The sequence below is a fragment of the Ascidia mentula genome, chromosome 8 (assembly GCF_947561715.1).
Source record: "Ascidia mentula chromosome 8, kaAscMent1.1, whole genome shotgun sequence".
Classification (NCBI taxonomy): Eukaryota; Metazoa; Chordata; class Ascidiacea; order Phlebobranchia; family Ascidiidae; genus Ascidia; species Ascidia mentula.
The window spans coordinates 15433844-15454915 of NC_138573.1; the positions used below are offsets into that span (position 1 = coordinate 15433844).

Sequence of the window (21072 nt, forward strand, 5' to 3'; positions counted from 1 at the left end):
GCCTCGCGTTCCTGCATTCGGCTCTTACATTACGAGATCTTACCTGCGCTAAAACTCCCAACGAAGCGACGTGTAATTAATCTTAACACGTCGTTCGGCCTCCGCCGCCGCCGAAGCGCAACCGCCGCGGAGGTAACACAATGTTTGTGGCGTTGTTGCAAGGCACAGCATGCCGCAATCCGTCAACGCAAGCGCCTTAAGCCAATATTTGTGCCACCTCTCTTCGTCCATCAACGTCACAACTCGGGGACGGTCTTGCTACAGGCGCGTGCAGTCGGGCGTGACCAATCAGTCACGTGATCTTGTAGCGATCTTGTATGGTTTGTATTTTGGGTTTTGGGGATATGTTACCGTCAGTTTCTATTCGATAAGTTTAACAGCTTACTTCAATCTGAAACACTTTGTTTCACAATTATATCCCTATCTCAATACATTGGTTTCGTCTGTACTAAAACAACGTCGAATCGATGGCTAGATTCTGTCATAATTGAGAACCACTGGTATTACACATCCATGACTGGTACATGCTAATAACAGCGATGGCACATTTTTCATTCTCAGATGAACTGCAGCTTTTTCTACAGTGCAGTCAGACTAAATAACTTCTAGCGAGCTCAAATCAGTATTGCACAAACCTCCATAAATAACCTAATCAGGCAAATGTTTAAATGAAAGATCGTCTTATACGCAAACCTAACATACTTTCAGTCGTATAACTGGTCCAGCTTAAAACCATAACCAAAACGCAAAACTTTTCCCAACCAAAATGCGCACGGCAAAAACCACTCGCCGGCATTTACTCACAGTGGCTTTCGCAAAGACGTACGACGGAAATTTTCGACCGAAAGGTCAAGTTCGTTCTGTACTTTGCACTCGCTTAACCTGTCAGTTTGATTTGAAGGAAACAGGGGCGCCGTTTCCGGCTTAACGAGATAACATGAAACCGATGCAATCTTCGTCTGAGGCTTTTACCGAGCCGGCGAAATCGGCGCGTCATTGGAACTGAGGGTGTATAAGCGAACACCCATCGCCGCTAATCGCTTTATCCGACAGCTCCAACTTAATGTGAATGTCCAAGGGCATTGAACACAGCTTTGTTATCCCATATTTGGTAGGGGAAGATTTCGCCGAAACGAGACCAAAGGAAGTGGTAAACACTAAACATTTTGCCCAAAACGACGTTTTGTAAGAAAACCGATATTTCTCGCAAAAATCTCGGATTTCTTCGTCGACACAAAAATGACGTTTCGTTTTGTTTTCATCTCTGTTTTATTCGTGTGTTTATTTTTGCTTGACGAGGACATTTAACGAATGCGAGAATACCCTTACTTTTATTCGATCTATTGTGAAACCAAAAGCAAAATTAACAGTTTGTCACTGAAGCTACCAGACATTGTGTGACATCAAAAACAGCAGATCACAATACATAGTTTAGTCCTTCCAAATTTCAGTTGGTCAAGGGTCACAAGCACTGTGCTCCTTCAATAACAATAGCAAATTCTTGTTTAATCACCACTAAACAACATCTATACAGTTTCCGTGGCAGTGACGGAATCCCTTCACTTCATTCATGAACTTTCACACACACACTATTGCACATCACGTGACACCCTCCCACGTGCCCAAAATAAGTCGCAAGAATCCGTATTTGGTATCCGTATTCGAAGCGGTGTGTTGTTCAATGGATACTTGAACCCACGTAATGAAAGGTCCGCATTCGCCCAGAGCGGAAACTGGGGTAGGGTTTTAAAGGGATGAAGTTGTATGAAGAGGGATTCAACTGCGAGTTTACGGCAACACCAGCACGTATCGTATACGATTCAAAGGTCGGTGGTGGAAGTTTTTTACACTATATAGGATTAAGAAATAGACAACCACAAACGCACTGAGACACAAAACACCAGGATAAGCGCTCTTATATAACCACGCAACGCCGAACTGCGCATTTTGCGAGAGTTTCACCGCTGAGTTCAGGTCCATCCCCACTAAAAAACACAATTATCTAATGTTAACTGAACAACGGCACTTCTCTCAAACCCTGGCGTGTATCCACAAAGGTCGGCCGAGCGACCACAACAAACGGCACCGCTCGCCCCACCAAACCCTATCGTCGCTAAACCGCAGCCTGTCAAGCTGTACACAAACGCTAATGGACGCTGGCGAGGTATCCACTACCTACGCCGTATCGAGATCGTGCAAGCTGATAGATTAAAAAGCCAGAGCCCACAGTGAGCTTAAGACCGTTTGAGCCGTTTGACTGTATGCGGCGCAACAGATGGTTGGATAGCGCTTGGCGCATCGGCCAATATGTCAGTATGGCGCGCCGACGTCAAACCGAAAGGCGGAAACGTCTAATCTATCAAATATTCGCCCAGAGGCTGAAGTTCGCTTCTTCAAGGTTCGAATGCGTTCTTGGGATTAAATGAACTTTGATATGTGTCATTCCAAAATAACCTCCGCTCACGTCTGCTTTCCCTAACGTTTAATCGCTTGTACCTTGAACCGATCTGTTGATGAAACATTGCCTCCGCCACCAACACGATAGCCTGAGACACCAAGCCTTACTGCGGGCCGACCGCAGCCGCTAAGCCGCATCACAGGCCGTGTGCTGTAATTCAACCGCCGCCATTAATAGCAGCAGGTGATAGAACGCTGCTCTAACATCTTCCTGTTGTTGCGTGCGGACAGTTAATGCCGCAGCAATGAGGATGCAGCACAGCAGCGTAGGAAATTGTGCGCCTTTTTTCTCACGTAAGCCATTGCACGGTAAGCGCAACCAGGTTAAGGGGGAAGACGAAATTTAGAGGGAACGCCAGTAAACAACGGAAGGTTGCGGGTTCGAGCCCCGTGTAAGGTAGTTTGCGTGAAATGTTGCTTTTTTGGATAGTCTGTCAGCGCAACTTCCCCGCCAACATACAGTGATTTGGATCGGGCAAAACTTACATGTATATGTTATGCACGATACTACGAGCGGTGGATGTTTGCATAAAGTGCCGTAAAACACGCATTTTTTTAGCAAAATTACCTACGAAAACGCACAAGACACGGACAAAAAAAACCTACTCACAACAAGACACACCACAAACATCAAGAGTGGTTAACTGCGGGTCAGGCAGAACGCGCCTTGGGATAACCGCGTATCCCTCAAAGTCACAACCCGTGAAAGCATCAACCACGACCATTGATTTTTCACACATGAAACAACAGAAGGTGCGGAAAAGAGTAAGACTCGCGCGGAGACGGAGATCGGCCGGCGGGTTATGGGACGACGCCCATCGACCGGGCGTGGGGGAGGTTGTGACAGCGGTCACTTCCCATTATGACGTCAATGGCGGGCAGAGATGAATGGCGCGAGCGTGCGTTTGCCTGGAACGAGTACGGATGTTTAGCGAGCTGTGGAAGCGGGTTTGCGGATGCGGACTGTACTGTGAGCGCGTCTTTGTTAATGGATGGATTATTGAGGAAGTTTGCCCGCGTTTAGACAATCTGTGGATGTTTATATTTTATCGCATGCGGTCGTTCGGTGTTGCTGTTGAGTCTGGATTTGCATATACACCTGTTTGCGGTTGAACAAAATCATTCTACCATGGTTTCCTAACTCCGTGACCGACTAACACTATTAAGCACGTGTACAAGTATCAAACTATCAATCCAGTAATATCCAGTTTCGGTGCTATGAAATTTGCATTGTTTTGCAAACCTAACCTATCTCTTGCTACAGCGATATTTGCAGCAATGCGTTGCGGTTTGGTGGAGGTTTGTTTTCTTCGCACCACTCCTGTGACGTAAAGCACGAACCGCAAATGTTATGATTATTTCCATCTACGGCTTGTGCACGAGGCTTTGACAACCAAATCTGGCTTGCTGCTGCTGGAAAGCAATGGTCTTATGGATCGCAAATCGATTTCAAAATGTGGTCGATTGTTTGTCGGCGGCATATGTCCATCACATTGCTTAACACTAAAGCCGGACAAAAAATAACAATCAGTATTGATGATAAACACTTTTAAAAGTTTTAGCTTTCGTATTTTTTTAAGGTCGTCCGCTCTTTTTTGTTTTCACCTAAATATATCTAATTTAAATAGAATGTCTTTAACTGGCCACCATGGCTACGGGTACAGGGCTTGAACCTGGTTAACAATCAAAAACCACAATGCGGTTGTTGCTCCAATGCAGTGCTCTAAATTGTGACTCAATTTATTGTTTTAATCACTGAACTTGAAACAATGCCTCAAACGCTCTGTGCATGTTGGTCATTTTTGAATGCTTTTAAACCAAGCACGGATGGTGGAGGTCACGATTAGCTTGAGAGAGGAGAAATATGACACAGTTCTGAAAATCACGGGCGGGTTTAACAGGAGAAATTAGTGCCAAGATTTAAAATAGAGGGTTTATACCAGTGGTTCTCGACCTTATTTCTTCAGTGGAATGATTTATTTTAGTGAAATCTTTCTGGCCAATGTCCCGTCTGATTATGGCCACTCTTTCTCTGTATTCAGTGTTTAAACATTTTTTTTTACCACGCCGGGATTTGAACCCAGGATGTCCTGGGCACGAATCCCGATCACGATTTCTTCTAGGTATATGGGTCGTGCGCTTGACCGATGCTGCCAATTTTTTCATCTTGCGCCATGGCCCGCTGGACAACAGCGCTCTGATCCAAAAAAACTTGACCATAAGCCATTGGTTGAGAAACAACACTAGACCAAACACGTGGTTCACCAACACACCAAGTTAAATTAATGCTCCAATAGCGAGCGATCTGAAACGGCAATACAAGATGGGCAATTAACGGCAAAACACCAAGTAAATGACAGACATCGGTAATAGCGTAAACCAGCGCCAATTTTCACCAATGTTTGTAGCTGTACACAGCAAAACCGTCTATGTGGCGCAGACTGTGAGGCACTCGCAAGAAATTCGATTTTGATCGGTCGGTTGATTGGATTTAGCAAGGCTTAGCGGTTTTTTTTAAACGAATTTAGACTGATTGAGGAAACTAGAGTTGCGGACGTTAAGAACAAGAAACGTCGAAAAGTGACTTTCATCAAGAAGAAGCTTTTATTTAGACATCGCTGTAATTTGATGCCTTCAACCTTGACTAAAGCAAAAATAATTTTCACGGCAACACAACAAGTTTTTCATTTAATTTCCACCAGCCTTGTACATTTTCTAACCTGCCCCAGCATCTATCTTCACTACACACATCCTTAAGTCCTCTCTGAGTACTATACTCACATGGGGACTCATCTACTCCGATCAGTAACAGCATCACCGCCTACGATCTTCTAGGCTATAACTGCAACAGTGTTTCGACATCTAGCGATCCAAGCACATCTGATAAGGTTGTTTTTTCAAAGACTGCGCTGAAGCGAGCGCCTCTGGGCAGCCATCGTCGTATGTGGGGGCAATTAGTGAGCTTGCCAGCTATGTAGTTAGCCTGGCACTGGAATGCGCGGTCGGCCGCCTTAACGAGTGTAGCAATAACTTGATATGTAAGCCACCCAGTGCGTTAGGCCAATAAAACAAGGCCAGCCTGTGCACTCATAACGCCGTTTATGTTTACAGCCTGCACGAGTATGACACACTCTCTTCGCCGTTTCGAAACGCATAATTTCAAACGTTGTGGTGAGAATCCGAACTAGCTTTTAACAAAATGCAAACAGTGGAATTCTTCGTTCCTCGGAGCTCGGGTTAAAAGTGTTTCTGAACTTTCCTTGCCCCTGGTGCTCACTTAGGGGACAAGGCACCAAGCTTATGTTTATGGTTGTGTCGAAAAGTTCAAGGTGGAATTGGAGTAAAACCTCTTACAAGTGCGTCTTACCTTGGTGGTGCGCCAATCAATACGTTTATGGGACCACCTGGCGTAAGGGTACCGCTAAAACATCCAATAACGAGGAGGAATGAAGGACGAGTTTCCCGACAAAATCTTGACAACTTCTCAAAACTACGCTAAAGGCAACATCAAATCAGACTTACTGCCAAAATGAGAGACACTTCCTATATTCCAACAAACTGCTGAAAAGCCAATTTGAAATAGCAGAGACAATCTTGTCGGGACTGGAACATTTGATTCTGGCAGTGCTATCGACTCCATTGAAGGTGGGCATTAAGCCATTCCCGGCAACGCCAAAGTTACAATTAGCGAGCGACAACCAAGAGAAGGTGGCCGCCTGGGCCTCGAGCTTCGCAACTACTTAATTGGACGTTGTTGGGTCGTCCAGGTCGTTTTATCCTCGCTTTGGACCGGGACTCAATTACATGGATGGGATGTAGGGTATTTTATGCTCCGGCCTTCCACAAGCGCTTCAGTGATTTGCCGAGGCTACAGCAAATCCCCGATCAACCAAAACAAGTTCGATTTGTTAAATATTTATGTTGGTGACGGAACACAATTGATACAGGGCGAATTTCTGTTCGCAATTTCAAAAAAGAAAAAAAAGTTATTTGCGAATCGAATTTTTCAAGAAGCCAAGATTTTGTGCAGATGTGCAGTAATGACCCGTTGCTGTTGTTTGAAGCACACTGAAATGCCACAAACTTTGTATAGCTAACATCTGCGTCACGCCACGATGAATATATCCAACTGCATACAATCGGAACATTTTGCGGTGATATGCAAACACAAAACGTCCGATCTTAAGACACAAAATACACACCTTCCTCCACATACCTGGAACAGTTTTACTATCCCACGGTTGTTAAACGCCACAAAATCAGACGAAGGAAACTTATCCCAAAACTAACAAAACGCTAACGCCTGTTCAAATACACAACCCCGAAAAAGTGAAAGAGCGTTCATAAACCCATACATCCAGCTCGCATTAGTCGACCACACGCGCCGTAGCAAGGTCAACAAGCTAAACCATCTCAACTGCGCTAACACACAGAGTGAAGATGATAAGGGTGTACCAGAATACGTTCCCACGCAAAGCCAAGCAGTGCCTGGGGTCGGTCGTTGAGGAGTCGCTTGTATGTGGATTGTAAAGCTAGCTATCACCAGCGCGTGAGCCATGGTAAAAAGCAAGTCTTTAAGTTATCGCACCAGGCAAGAATATTTGACACTTTTAAACTTATGGGAAAATCAAAACCTTTCAAAACACGACGAATAAGTTGCCAACTGCACCAACACAGTCTACAACAGTATTTGGCGTGGACAACCAATGTACACGTTTAAATAGATACCACGATTTAATTCTTTCTCATGATGCAGCATCTCCACAAGACCGAGTATATGGGAGCCATTTGTGTACACCTCATCACCTGAAAGCTTATACCAAACCACAAGAGAACTGGTTTTAAGGTCAACGGAACAAGCTTTGTGAAAGAATAAACTTTGAGCAAGGTTAATGAAAAAACCATCACCGCTTCACCAATGAGTTATTAAAGCGTAAAGCACTATCAGGACGTCATCAAGATTTGATGACGCTGAAATTCGGCCCATAGAAGCCCTGAAGCCTTAACGCGGCTCAATCGATTCCAATAACGTCATTGAGCCTTGTCGCCGGCACACTCATCCGTTAAGATGGGCTCGATCCAATTAATCAAAGCAGAGAGGTCATAAATTTTTCACTAGGGTCGCATGTGAGTATAGTGCCATCCTGTATTAAAGGGCGACCAAAAGAAATTTTTTTTGACGGTTTTTGCGCACATGAGAGGGTAGCAGTTGCCATTGGCGACCGCGAAGAAGAGATTACGCATGACCGGCTTGGAATTTGCAAGGATGGGTTTCTGTGGTAACAAAATTTTCAAGGTAGTTTCCAAGAATATAGACACATCTTTGCAAAATGTATCAGGCCGCCAAATATCAAAACATATCTTTATCGACATGACATGAAAATTTAGTGTTGGATCAGCAGCTAACAATGGAAGAGCCACAAACTCCGTTTGAAACGTCATAAAAGCGTTTTGTGTTGGCAACAAAGCTTCTTCATTCAGTTTTCGTTTACATATGTTCTCAAACCTCAACAGACTTGACACAAACTGTTTCGTGGACTATCGAATAAAAATTATGATACATCCGCGTCACATAGTCTGGTTGAAACTCACCGGATGCAAAAACTTATCATCGCGTAATACACGGACACGTAATGCAATGTCCCCACACGTCAAACAGTGTTCCGTTCGCGCGGTCTTGTTAGAGATAAACCGCACGAACGCGCTCGACGCGACGATCTCCACCACTGCCGGACGGGCTGCTGGCAAGACGTCAAGGTGACATTAGGACCTCTCTCCGTCACCTCCCTGAAGGCGCACAGCTATGTAGAATGACGTCACTACATTCTTAAACGCGCTGCCCCGAGGCTTACGAAGGTAGAAGAGCATTTGTGCGAACCGATAATCGCCTTTCCTGCGTTAAAAAACATCCCAAATTCGATGAAAACAGTTGTGAAATGGAGTGTGGACAAAACTGCCGTTCTCTGATCAAGGTTCTGGAGGTCTTGAGGTAATCCGGCAATTCTTAGTTTCACAACCAAATCAGGTTTCGCGTTTTTGATAAATCAATAAATGAAACAAAACTGAAAGAAAACGGCAACCCGCGTTTGTTAAACCAAGGGAAGAGAACGGCGGACACACAGTTGCCAAGCAAGGCGAGTTGACGCAATTCGGTTGATGAGTCAAGATTCTTCATCAATGCCGCAAAACGTCAGTCTTGTGTCACAGATGGTGCACCGTCTCGTTAATAGATCAGTGTTACACACAATTACGCAGGCAGATGAGCAGATAGGGGGCGACACAACGGTGCCCTGGCGTTCGCGCATAGCTCCGTCGGATTGTGTGACATCTCTGCGGCGCAGTCTCTGTGGGCTCACAAAGAAATGTAACATGCGGTTGTTCTGTGTTTGTCGGCTTGTTTTCATGCGGTTTGGCGACATATGGCTTTGAACGAATCTCTTTGCACGGCTGCGCTCATGGAGTGTATTGAACAGAGGTTTCGTCATAGAAACCGTGTGGGCAATTTCTCCTTGGAAACACTTTTTACAACATTTTTTTAGGGAGAGTGACAGTCACGCCTCGGAAAAAATTTGTGTGCAGTTCTTCGAAAAAATGCACAGACTTTGTGGCGACGCTACTTTTAACCTCAACCACAACCTTCGGACTCCTCTACATGGTCGTTCGGTACAAGTTGACATACAGGAGCATGTCAACCTTTTCTTAGTATACACTAAACCTTTTCCAGTGGCCTTTGGCCCAAGTATTTATGCGCCCAGGTTTTGTAAACTGCATTAAGATTTTTAGAGATGATTTTCAGCAGTGCAGAAAAAACACAATTGTCGGGGTACATAAAAAAGATAAGTGCTAGAAATAGGGTAGGTACCGCAGCCCGAGGACAAAATTAGAAGCACCGAAAAATAGTTTCCATTCACCCCTGCAAAAATTCCATTCATTTTTAAATCGTTCGCAACTATCGATGCTTCCTAAGTTTTTTTTTAGTTGCGACAAAACAAAAACTTCAATCATGAGTTGCATTTCCCTGAATTGCCAGCAAGTTCCATGGCTTTTTTGACGATATCAAGGAGCACCAAAAATAGTTTCCATACACCCTCGCAAAAATTCCATTCATTTTTAAATCGTTCGCAACTATCGATGCTTCCTAAGTTTTTTTTTAGTTGCGACAAAACAAAAACTTCAATCATGAGTTGCATTTCCCTGAATTGCCAGCAAGTTCCATGGCTTTTTTGACGATATCAAGGAGCACCAAAAATAGTTTCCATACACCCTCGCAAAAATTCCATTCATTTTTAAATCGTTCGCAACTATCGATGCTTCCTAAGTTTTTTTTTAGTTGCGACAAAACAAAAACTTCAATCATGAGTTGCATTTCCCCGAATTGCCAGCAATTTCCATGGCTTTTTTGACGATATCAAGGTTCCGGGCTAACCAGATTGGCGTTAACAAAAACATTGGCGATATTATGAAACAAACCCCTTGATCGCCACAAACGTGCTCCACGTAATTTCACGGTAGTGGGCGTTCAGCCAATTACAAATACCAGTGCTGTCGTCAGAAGGGCCAGGCCAACATTTATGTGTGAACTCGTGAGGCAAAATCGTCGTCTGACCAATACCCCGCCCGTCCTCCCGAGTGTTCATGAGTTAATGTCAAAGTTCCGCATGACTGTTGGGATTTTTGCAGCCTCAATATGAGTGTGGCAGTATTGGGGCAACGGGGTATTTTTCTTTAAAATGTTGGTTTGATACCACCGAACTACTTTTTACTTGCTATGCAGAAAATGTAAAATCAAACTGAAATTAGGCATAACGATGCACGTTTTTATACCACATATGTGATGTGCATTGAAGTTGCCACGGAAAGTGACTATACCCAAAATAAACTAATAGTGTTTTGATAAAAGCAAACAATGTCCAGGTTTTATTTTTTAACACTTGCTCAAAAATTCACTGCGGCCCTGACAAATTATCCATCCTCACCACAGAAGTGGGAAAAAAAGTGGCGGAATAACTTCGTCCGCACGCCACCAGGCCATTAGCTCCGCAACACGCAAAACAAAGCAAAATTCCACCGATATTTCGCCACATGTTTATCTCAACATAACTCAACGCTTAAAGTGAAACCACACAGACGATAGTTGATAGTCGCAGCACCTCTCAAGCTGGCGATTATTTACGCACAAATATTTCTGGACCATCCATAGATAGACGGTAAATTGCTATGGTCGCTCAATGGACGCGGTCAGCGCAGAAGGGCAACCATTAATTTCGCTGTGTCAACACAAGTGGAAGGAATCGTCCAGCGATGTTCCGGGAACGAAACGAAGACAAATAAACAGACGGTCAGAAGCATCCTGCGAGCCACGGGGAACAACATGGGCGATGTCCATCAAACTAACCAGAACCTCTCTAACACGACAGGGGTGATGGCTAACATCGGGTGAAATACACACAAAGGTTTCTGATTCCGGCTCAAATGCGCAAGATATAACGCTGTGGATAAAGGAAAAAGTGACACTAAACATTTTTGGGATACTCCGTGGAGCTTATACATAACACTTATAGCTCCATATGCAGGACATCTACAACAACCTTCAACAGGTCTTAGCCTGTCTCTGTACAACAGTTTCGCCTTTACTACGTTATACGACGTACGTCCCTGGATCTGAGAAGAATATGTACACTTTATTTTCCATATAAACGCTAAAAATGATTCAGTATGCATACCCTTCCGTTGGTGCTATTAGAGAAACACTTGTTTGCACTGTAACGTACGTAAGTATTCCAAAACGGGTGCATCCGGCAACTGATTAACGTGGCATCCTTTTAATAAACCACAACATGACGAACGTGTTTTTGTTGAAGGCTTCGGAGTCAACTTTGCGACAGGCCAATTTCCAGTAACACGAGAAACGACGTAAACTAGACGTAAGAACGCAAACGCGACATCTAATTAAGCTTAATTAAGCCCAAGACAGCGCATGAATTTCGTGAGATCAGTCAACGGTTGGGAGCAACACAGTCGGAATAAGGTTGAATGTTGAAAAAATCCATGCGAGATAAACGTCGTCGTTTTCACGGGAAATATATAGGTTTAATACATTGAGTTATTGGAACATTCGCATCCACAGTGTTGTGCAGCTTACGTAAATGAGAACCGTTTTCAACCTGTAACAACTGGGCCGATTCCAATGACCACAATGGTCTTCCTGGAAAGCTTGTAAAGCTGAGTTGAAAGATAAAGAATGCGTGCGCTTTACGCTAAGCAAATACCCGCCATTTCTGCTATTTCCTTCGCCATTTTCCTAAGCTGACTGCCTGGGGCAAAATGCCCATTGGAAGATCCTTAGGTCCGTAAAACAAGGGCAATGCCCACAAAAACCTGCTTGGCGTAATTCCACATCTTCACACTCTAATGCATTATGAGCGCAAACATAACATCTTCCTATGACGCCAATGCCAGTTTCGGTTCGATTTGTTTTAAGGCCACCAGAAGCATTAACACATTTTCTGCTCTCCATCGAATGGAAATCGATAGGTCGTCACCTTTTCGTTTGTCATCGCACGCGTCGGTCCGTTTCCACAGGGAATTTGGTAAGTTATCCAAATGGCGACATGACAACTTAACGTGATTTACAGCACAAAAACAAATGAACGACAAATCGGAGCGCAAAACAACACGGACTTTCCCGGATCCACAACCTGTAACACACAAGCGCAAAAAAACTCTGTGCCACCTCACGCGAATGCTTGGTATGGTCTTATGTTTGCCCGACTAAAGTCGGTAAACAGCTTATCGGTAACTGCACTAACAGCATTAGCGGCTCGTGTTTGTTGAGATGTTCAGGGCGAGTGTTTACATGTGCGACAACAGGCCAGTGCGGCTTGCTTTTAACAGGAGGTTACGGGAAAAGCGCTGTATCAACCTGAGAAGATATCGTTTACCGGCCCCCGTAAGTGCTGCGGTGAGACTGCGAAGATTCCAGTGTGTTTCTTTGCTGCACCGCACTCCGGAACGGAGATTGCCGCCAACTTCACAGTGCGGGGTTGTGCAATATTAAGAGATGAAATTGCATTTTGGCATGGGGGTACACAACTCAAACGGTAATGCGTGCCATTTTTGTGGTATACTATCTATTACGTGTCAAACTTGTGTCATCTAGTTGTGTAAGAGAGATGTCTTAAAACTCGTTTGCTTGATTTAATTTTGTTGGTTCTAGAACAACATACACCAATGACCACACTTCGAAAATATTTTATAAAATATTTGCATTCTAGATAAACATTAGCCCGCGTGCCATTTTTAGCCCAATGCCATGCCAAATTTGTGTTGTATGCACCCCTGCTTTGTAGAACTGTTATGCAAATAGAATTAAAACAGATACACAATGTATGCACGTATAAACGGAAAGAAAAACAATTATGCTGAAATCCCCAAAGACGAAAACGGTGGACATGAATAATTCTAAGGACAAGGCCTTTAAATCGCCCGCCGACCTCGGGGTCTCGGCCCCATCGAACCCGGTGACCCAACAGCGTCAAGTGACGTCACTCGTGCGTCGGAGCGAATTTTATTGCAGGGCTGGGTCAACAGGACCTGGAGTACCTCGGCAAACAGGGCAGAGGCGAACGGGTGCTTGTTGCGTCGTTAATTCGCGGCGGAGGCCCCCCAGGCTGCTGTAACCGTTTGCGAAGACGTCAATGGCTGGTGCGGGGACGCGCAATTGCGGGGACCAAATAGGTTACGCCTTCAGGTCGTTTCGACCCTTGGTCAGCTATGCGCAATTCGTTTTTATGTGGTGTCCTAACGTCGAGTGGCGAAAGTTTTTTTAAATGGCCAAAACGCCCTAAATTGATTTTCAGACTGGCTTTGCCATGCTAATACAACCTATAGTTAAACGTGGCTTTAAACAGATTGCTGATAACTACGATAAGTTGTTTTAAACTCAACTGACGCCGCACGTTCTATTGCCTACAAAAACGCAGCTGCATTAGCGCATATTTTCCTCGCCACATTCATAAGCAACACGTCTGAGAGGCAAACTGCCTCTCCCTTCCTTTGCACACGCACTGGCGTTGTCATGGTGATGTGGCTTACGGGTGGCCCATAATGCAAAGTGGTATTTACCGCAGGCTGGCGGGGGCATCTCGCTCAGCCCGAAAGCTCATTAACCGGCTGCTGATAACGGTTTCAATAGACGATAACGCATGCGGATACCACGCTTAAATAATGTATGCAACCACTTGTAGCTTAGAAGAAATGCGATTTTAGATGGGGTCATTGTGGCTCTTCCACGAAGCACGGGCAGAGAGTACGACGCCATTGCTGCAAAGCCAAGATTTTATTCTTCTTTATTCTTCTCTAAATCGTACCCGGGTCCATTTGGTAAAACGTTAAAAGCTGCATTATTTATGCAAAGATTAAAAGAATTATCGCTAATTGCACGCAGCGCATAAAAGTAAATCGACTCAAATCCGCACCTTAATGCCGGACTCAATCGAACAGATCCCCTCGCACGCCATCATCCTACACTATATCCCTAACGTACATACTCGACCAGCGCACGAAGTGCAATTTTTCTGCAACCTCCACCACCGTATTCCGACCGCACTGCAAACCCCAATCAACTCATACTGGCAACGCCTTGATACACGTGCCACGACAGGTGCAGTCCCCAGCACAAAAACGCTAAATTGGCTCTGGAGCGCCTGACTCAAAGCAATGCTATGCTATGAAGGAAATGCGCAAAAGGTGCTGGTGGGCAAAGCAAACACATGCCTTGTTTGCCCGCTCGTAAACGCTCGTGTCGCAGTTGTTGGAGGCAGCGCGCCCAGGCAAATACGTAACAGCTCGTGTTGAAAGCACACCGGTGCCATTTGCGATGGCGACACACTTTGACGTGAAAGAATTCTTCCACTTGCGCATGAGATTAATTGCCAGGTGTAGAAATGGTTGCGTTATTGTTGGCGTTGTGCACACAATAGTTTGCTGACTTCGGTGATTCTGTGATTTTAACGTGGAGAAAAATAACACTTTTACACATTTCGCTTCCATAAGTTTTTGGAACAACTTTTTTTGGGGTTTTCCTAACCCTACAATTTACAAACTACTAAAAACTTGAGGGCGACTAGCCGCGGATCAATTTTTCCGATTCATTGTCACAGCTATACAACCACAAAAATACGACAGGTCAAAGGGTTGTACAACAGGTAAATTGCTACAGCTATTTCGCTTTACATAACACTACAAATGGGTTACGCATTGGAATTACAGGCTTCCAGAGGATTTAAGATGACCTTTTCTCAGGTATATTTTTTCCCAGGTGTGTTTCCTGTGACTAAGCCACCTTTGCACTGACTTTTGCAAAAATTCTTCTGCAGGCTCCCCCTGTCTTTTGTAGGGTAGCATAGTACAGAATCAAGCACACAAACAAAAAAAACAAACACAGAGAGTAGAGGTGTTACGTAATCTGCTATCAAAGTAATTTTCTGTCAAGGTAATTTTCTGATAATACAGTAACAGCGGTAAATATATTCTTCGGTATATCTTTATTCTGTCATCATCAAGCCTTCAAGGCCATTAAACACTCCACGACCAAACACATACATTACTCAACGGAATCAACCCGCAGTGGTTTCGTGCCACCGCCCACGAGCGCGCGCTGCTTAAGATTGTTCCCTCAACCGCTAATTGACCCGGACGCGGCAAGGCTACGCTACTATCGCCTTTTTCACGACCAAGACCAACGACCGCACGAAAGCCCGAGGCTAAATCAACGGCGGTTCGTAAATAAGGACTTGTCCAAACGTGTGCGGAGTAATTAGCAGCGGGACACAGCCCAAAACGCGAAAGGCCAAGGACCGGCGTTGGGGCAGTCGTGCCTGACCCAACCCCGACGATTATATTCGTTCAGGCCACGGAGTCCTAAGAGGGGTATTTCCCCTTCGGAGGTGTACCTGGGGGCTTTCTTACGTGTGAGGGCAATTACACTGTCAGTAAGTTGGGGTATGTGACTGGAGATGACTGTGCATTATTGCGTATTTATTGCGATACGTAGTCGAGGATTTGGCAATGGCAAAGTACAACGTCTTGGGTCCAAGGCAGAATTGAGCGAAGAATGGTTTAGAAACCGCCAAACTGCTGATTCGTTAATCTTAGGTCTTTAAAAGGCCAGTGTCTCTTTGTGCTAACATTCATCAACGATTTTAACGTCAGCAAAATTACATTTAATTATATACAGTTTTTATATTGAAGCGAATTTAGAGATTTGTTTGTTAAGAGCGCCTTAAATACGCACCAGCCGCGTTTTTGTCACTTCGTGCATTCACAGCAGGTGGCAAAAGAAATCGCACACAACGGTATGTATACTTCACAAAATACCACAAAAACAACCACCTCCTTCAACAGGACAGGGCGAAACTTAGTACAAACCCAAACACAAACAAACCAAACATACCACCGGAGCCAAAGACCACTAACCCCGTTCAGTTACAAACATAGCTCTTAGCCACACTTGGCGCCAACTGCATACTTGGTGAATATTTAATCTGTAAAAACTTAACATGTCTTACCTTCTTCTTTGGACTTGCCAAGATCGCCGGAAGGGAGGTGCGCCTTCTCGCCATCAGGTCTGGCCACTTGGTGGTGTCTTTCACGTTGTTCTCTTTTATGACGTCGAGTGAGGCCCGTCGTCTCGTGCGGGCAGGCTGCAAGTAGATAGGGGGAATTTTACAATTGGAACAAGGTGTTTGGGAATGTACACTAAAGAGTTTTGTTAGTGTACCTCCAACTGCGTTTTGTGACTATTAAACGACCAAGTGTAATATCAAGAGGTCAAGAAGCTTTGGTTCAATGCTGGCTAAGCTTCTATGTGCGTGTGTATGACTTGTTGTTGCAACAGAGTGTGACGTTCTATTTATGTTTCAACCGGTTATGATGACGTATCATTTCACAGAAGACTGAGCTGCCTACAATAGTGCGTTCTCGGTAAAAGGTGAGCAATGCATTTTGTGTTTCTGCTACTGCCCACTGTTGTGTCACAATGCATGGACGGGATATAATACTGACGATGTTAGCCATTGGTTAGATGAACCCAACCGACTTACATAGTGGCACAATAACGGTGGTTTCTGCCTTACAAGTTAATATGTTGTACTGCGCCTCAAAACATGCACTTTTAGGAAGTTTTAAACGTTATTTTCGACAAGTGATAGACATAAACAGTTACACACGAAATTTCGTTTTTGCTTTAAGCAAGGATTCAAATAAACTTGGAAATCAAGGTCAATTCTAAGCCTTCTGGGCCCAACAATGCGATTTATTTTGCTTTCGATGGAAGAAAAGGAATTTCGCATACCGTTAAGAGCGGTTCAAACATGGACTACTATCAAGAAAAAGCGTACCATGTTGACGTTCGATGATCCTTCCGCGGCAATATCCAACAGTGTACCCGAAACCATCGAAAAAACTTGCAGAACTTGTCAGTGTTGCTAAATTGCTAAACCTACGTCCTTGACTGAGCAACAATAACATGTAATATCTTCACTAAACCTTACAAGGAATATCTTCGCTAAAGTCCCACATACGAGTAACTGCAGCTGGACCAACAATACATGGGCGCACACGAAGAACGCGCACTAAATGCTCACTGGAGAGCTAAAGGAAGCTGCTGCGGTGAAGACAAAGGGCCGATATGACAGGCTGTGACGTCACAGTGTTATATGCTGTAAGCGTCAGAATTCCACAGTTGTTCCAAGAAAAACGCAGTCGTTGCATACAGGTGTCTTGACACAATGCGGTTCGATAGAGTTGACTAGCTCACTAAATGATGTTGGGTGGCTGTGGCTTACTGTCCATTACAGTTGGAGATGTGCAATTGTGTGACGGGGAAACGTCAATATATTTACGAGATGATTAACAAAACGACCCATATATAGTGACACGGTCGCATTCATTGCTGCAGACGGTTAGACGGCAATCGTTCTGCACTATATAACAACATACCCTGCTATGCCAAACATCGACCCAGAAAAAAACGCCTTTTTCGTAATCGCAAATGCGACAAAATGAAATTGTGATACAGAAGTTCAGATAAGGGCATTTCAAGTAAAATAAAATCATATTTATTTGCACAAATTTGCCACGTACTTAAGCAATAAACATGAAACATAAAATGACAGAGGCACCGATTAAAACAGAAGGGTGATCAAGTCAGGCGCCCCTGTGGCTGCGATTTTAGCAACGTTACCTGTGTTCCACCATGTTTCATTTCGTATCACCCGCACATGTTTAGTGGTGGTAATAGCGGGACTTGTGTACACTTTTCGCTTCCCATGGCCTTTTCGGCCTGTTTGCAGAAAGTTCATATCATCTATGTATTTTCGCATCCCCAATCCCGTGCGTCATAGTTACTGCTAGTGTGTGGTGACGACATTAGCACGCTGGTATCGGTTTCAAAAACGTTGCGATCTCATGAAGGTTGTAAGCGGTATTTCTAGCAACTGGAAAATGTGCCCGACCGGCAAATTGCACAATTAGCTTTGGGACCTGATAAGAAATCGCCAGCTGAAGGAATTATTGAGTATTTTAGAAGGCCAATAGCAAGGTGTACTTGGGAGGGATTACCTCACATACAGTACAGCACATTATTTACTAGCAAGGTGAAATAACTTCACCCGTTGCTTGCGCATAGCGGCCGTTTTAACTTTTAAACCACACTAACAACACAAGTTTTACAGTATTGTCTTAAAATTTACAACAACGGAAATACCACGACGACTAAAGTGCCTTGAAAACTTAACGAAAATTCTACATTCAACCAGTAACATTACAAATAAATACGGAAAATGAGGTCAGTTCGGCGGTAAAAACGACCCCAGTCGCACTAAGAACGTAGATACACCAGGACATCAGGTCGGATGCAACAAAGCTGGTCAACCTGCGGTATATCCTAAAATGTAAACGACATTGAATCCACCAACCAAAAAAACCACTTGACAAACGGAGTGTCAAATCATTTACAAAACAGTGACCAATTTTATACATACTGCGTTTTAAACCTTTACAAAATTGCTGAATACCAAATAGCGAACAACAAAAACGCGACATGATCCAAAAAAATGACACTAAACTGCCACAATACTCGACCACTGGTGGTACCAACAGCATGACACAGTTCGCAAACGACTCAACAATGAAACCTGTCTATAACACACGCGCTTAGAGCGCAACGCATAAGGGAAGCCTTGCAGTCGCTGTAGGTGACGGCCCATCAGTTTAATACACAGCACTTCCGGTTGAACTCGCTATGAGAGGATTACGCGCTCTGAGAGGCTAAGCATCAATACACTGTTGCGGTGGTTTCGAACGCGCAGTGAGGTTTCAAACCTACTTTGTGACATGAATATGTCCCATTGCTTCTATACGTGAAATGACTGAATTGTGAAGTCCGACTTTTAATGTTTTATATTTTTAATTCCATTTTTTGAAAATGTAACAGGGTCTAATACCACTGAAATGTCTGTAACAGACTTATAAATTAGGGTATTTTATACAGCAAGTTTTGAAACAAGCTTGGGAAATTTTCAAAGACGTATATAACACACAACGAAATCAACACTTTGCAAGTATGATAGCTTGGCTGGCAAAATTTGTGGTAGGAAAATTTACTACAATAAAAACAAAAAAAAAACAGGAAAATCTGACATTTAGCCGTGCAAGGAAAACAAATATTTGCCATTAAATGTGCTTTTTATGGCACGTCTGTTTGGATACAAAAACAAACATGGTCTTATATAATTGTGAAAGCGCACAAAGCCACTTCTGAAATTGGCGATCCAAACTACTAATATTTGAACATAACAATGGATTCTATAGTGCTATAGTGCACCGATTGGATGACATTTACTTTTAAGATTTCTATTGTTGGTAGCTTACCCGTTGCATGGTGCCTATGTTTGTGAGCGTTTTGTACACATTGCTGCTTTGCTTCTTCATTAGCACAACACAGGGCATGAAGGAGTCGACTGATGAAGCTAGATCTGACAACGATCTTCTGATCACTCGCTTCGGCTTGGTTGGAAAGTTTGTCTGAGGAAAGAACAGAAAAGTTTTTGCAGACCGCTGTTTGGTGGCAACACTTGATGGGAATAATCGCGTTTGATCAAGAAACATTGAAATAATATTATACCATTGGACAAATTCCATAAGGGTATTACAACTCGTTTGGGTCCATGGTCCACCAAGTAAATTTAGTGAACTTTGTGGACCTCTATCACCCATAAAAAATCTGATATTGGTTCTGGCATAATACATTTTATCTCTGCTCCTCCAAAACTGTAGTGAAAGTATTATTGGTGGAGAAAATTTGTGGATTCCATTATTAGGATATTGTTGAGGAACACTGGTAATATGCATTTGCTGAATCTGGCCAAATTGCTCATGGTATTTATATATAAAAAGGACAAGTGCAATAATATGTACAACTGCTCACTAGGTTGCTGGTACAATCCAATTATAAAGGACTAAAAATACATCAGACCAATTTGCATTGACACAGATATAGGAATTTTAAATTAATCTCCTGCTAAGGTGTCAAAAACAACAATGGCAAATATTCCATCAAAATGACACAATATAAATATTATGTGTTTGCATAAAGCATCACACAGGCAACTGTCAGAAATTCTAAGGCAAACACTGAAAGGCAAACAAATGCGCACAAAAGTTATTTTATATTGTCAAACATGATTTACTGGCTGTAAAATAAAAAGTTACGAAACTTGTAACTGCTGGCAATATAACTGAGGCACTGTAAATGACCAATACTGTATTGAACTTTTGAGTAAATTTTTTCAACACCTTGAGCATTTTTCCTGAATCATTAATATACCAAAAGTTACCATGCAGTAGTCTCCACTAAAGAAGACATGATATGTCATATACTGCAATCTTTATGGTGAGGCAAAAACAAAATGCCACTTGTTTGTACAAAAGTACTTTTATCAACTAATACCGCCAAAAAGTTTTGCGAATTTTGTTTTAATTTGCAAAGTTTGTACACCAAGAGCTATTGAACTGTATTTACCTTGGGCAAACTGGTATGAATTGGAGGCGCAGGGCGTTCAGACGCTTCATGATCTATACAGTTTCGTGGCACTTCTGTAAGAGAAAAAACATCCCTTACACATTGCTGGAGCAGAGCACTCATTCTATTTCAACAACATAAGTACGAAATTCATTGCCGGCAATGTTTGTATTAACCACAGTGTTTAGTCAAGACTTGGGTGTTTGGGTGGAACACATCACAAACACACAGTTGTATTGCCAGTTTACACATGCAACACAGAGTGGGACTCGACAGCAATTACGTGGTGAAGAGTAATAATTACCTAATAAGTACTTGGGTCTTGGGACGAAGGCTGTTGAAGGGTTGTGCTTGGAAAAAAGAACACCCAAGCACATGAAAAAACATACAAGCCATGAAGAGAGCAACCTGGGGAAAGAAACGCATCTGTATCGAGTCTCCACAGAACAAAATATATATAATTAAAGGTGTGTTTGCAAATAGCTGCATACAAACATTGCTCTTCTCTAAAAATCCTTCAGTATTCAAGATTT

The 21072-nt window shown here is 43.4% G+C and overlaps 1 protein-coding gene across 1 annotated transcript in view; it reads right to left on the bottom strand.

The window, feature by feature from the left end:
- The window catches only part of LOC145911480 (cGMP-inhibited 3',5'-cyclic phosphodiesterase 3A-like), a 37801-nt gene that overhangs the window by 15679 nt on the left and 1050 nt on the right, over positions 1–21072 (bottom strand). Inside the window, exons 2-5 of the mRNA XM_082998845.1 lie at positions 20844–20947; positions 20540–20613; positions 19390–19542; positions 16026–16160 (exon numbers count right to left, since the gene is read on the bottom strand). Coding sequence (XP_082854971.1) covers positions 16026–16160; positions 19390–19542; positions 20540–20613; positions 20844–20947 — 466 coding nt within the window. The remainder of the gene's footprint in view (positions 1–16025; positions 16161–19389; positions 19543–20539; positions 20614–20843; positions 20948–21072) is intronic.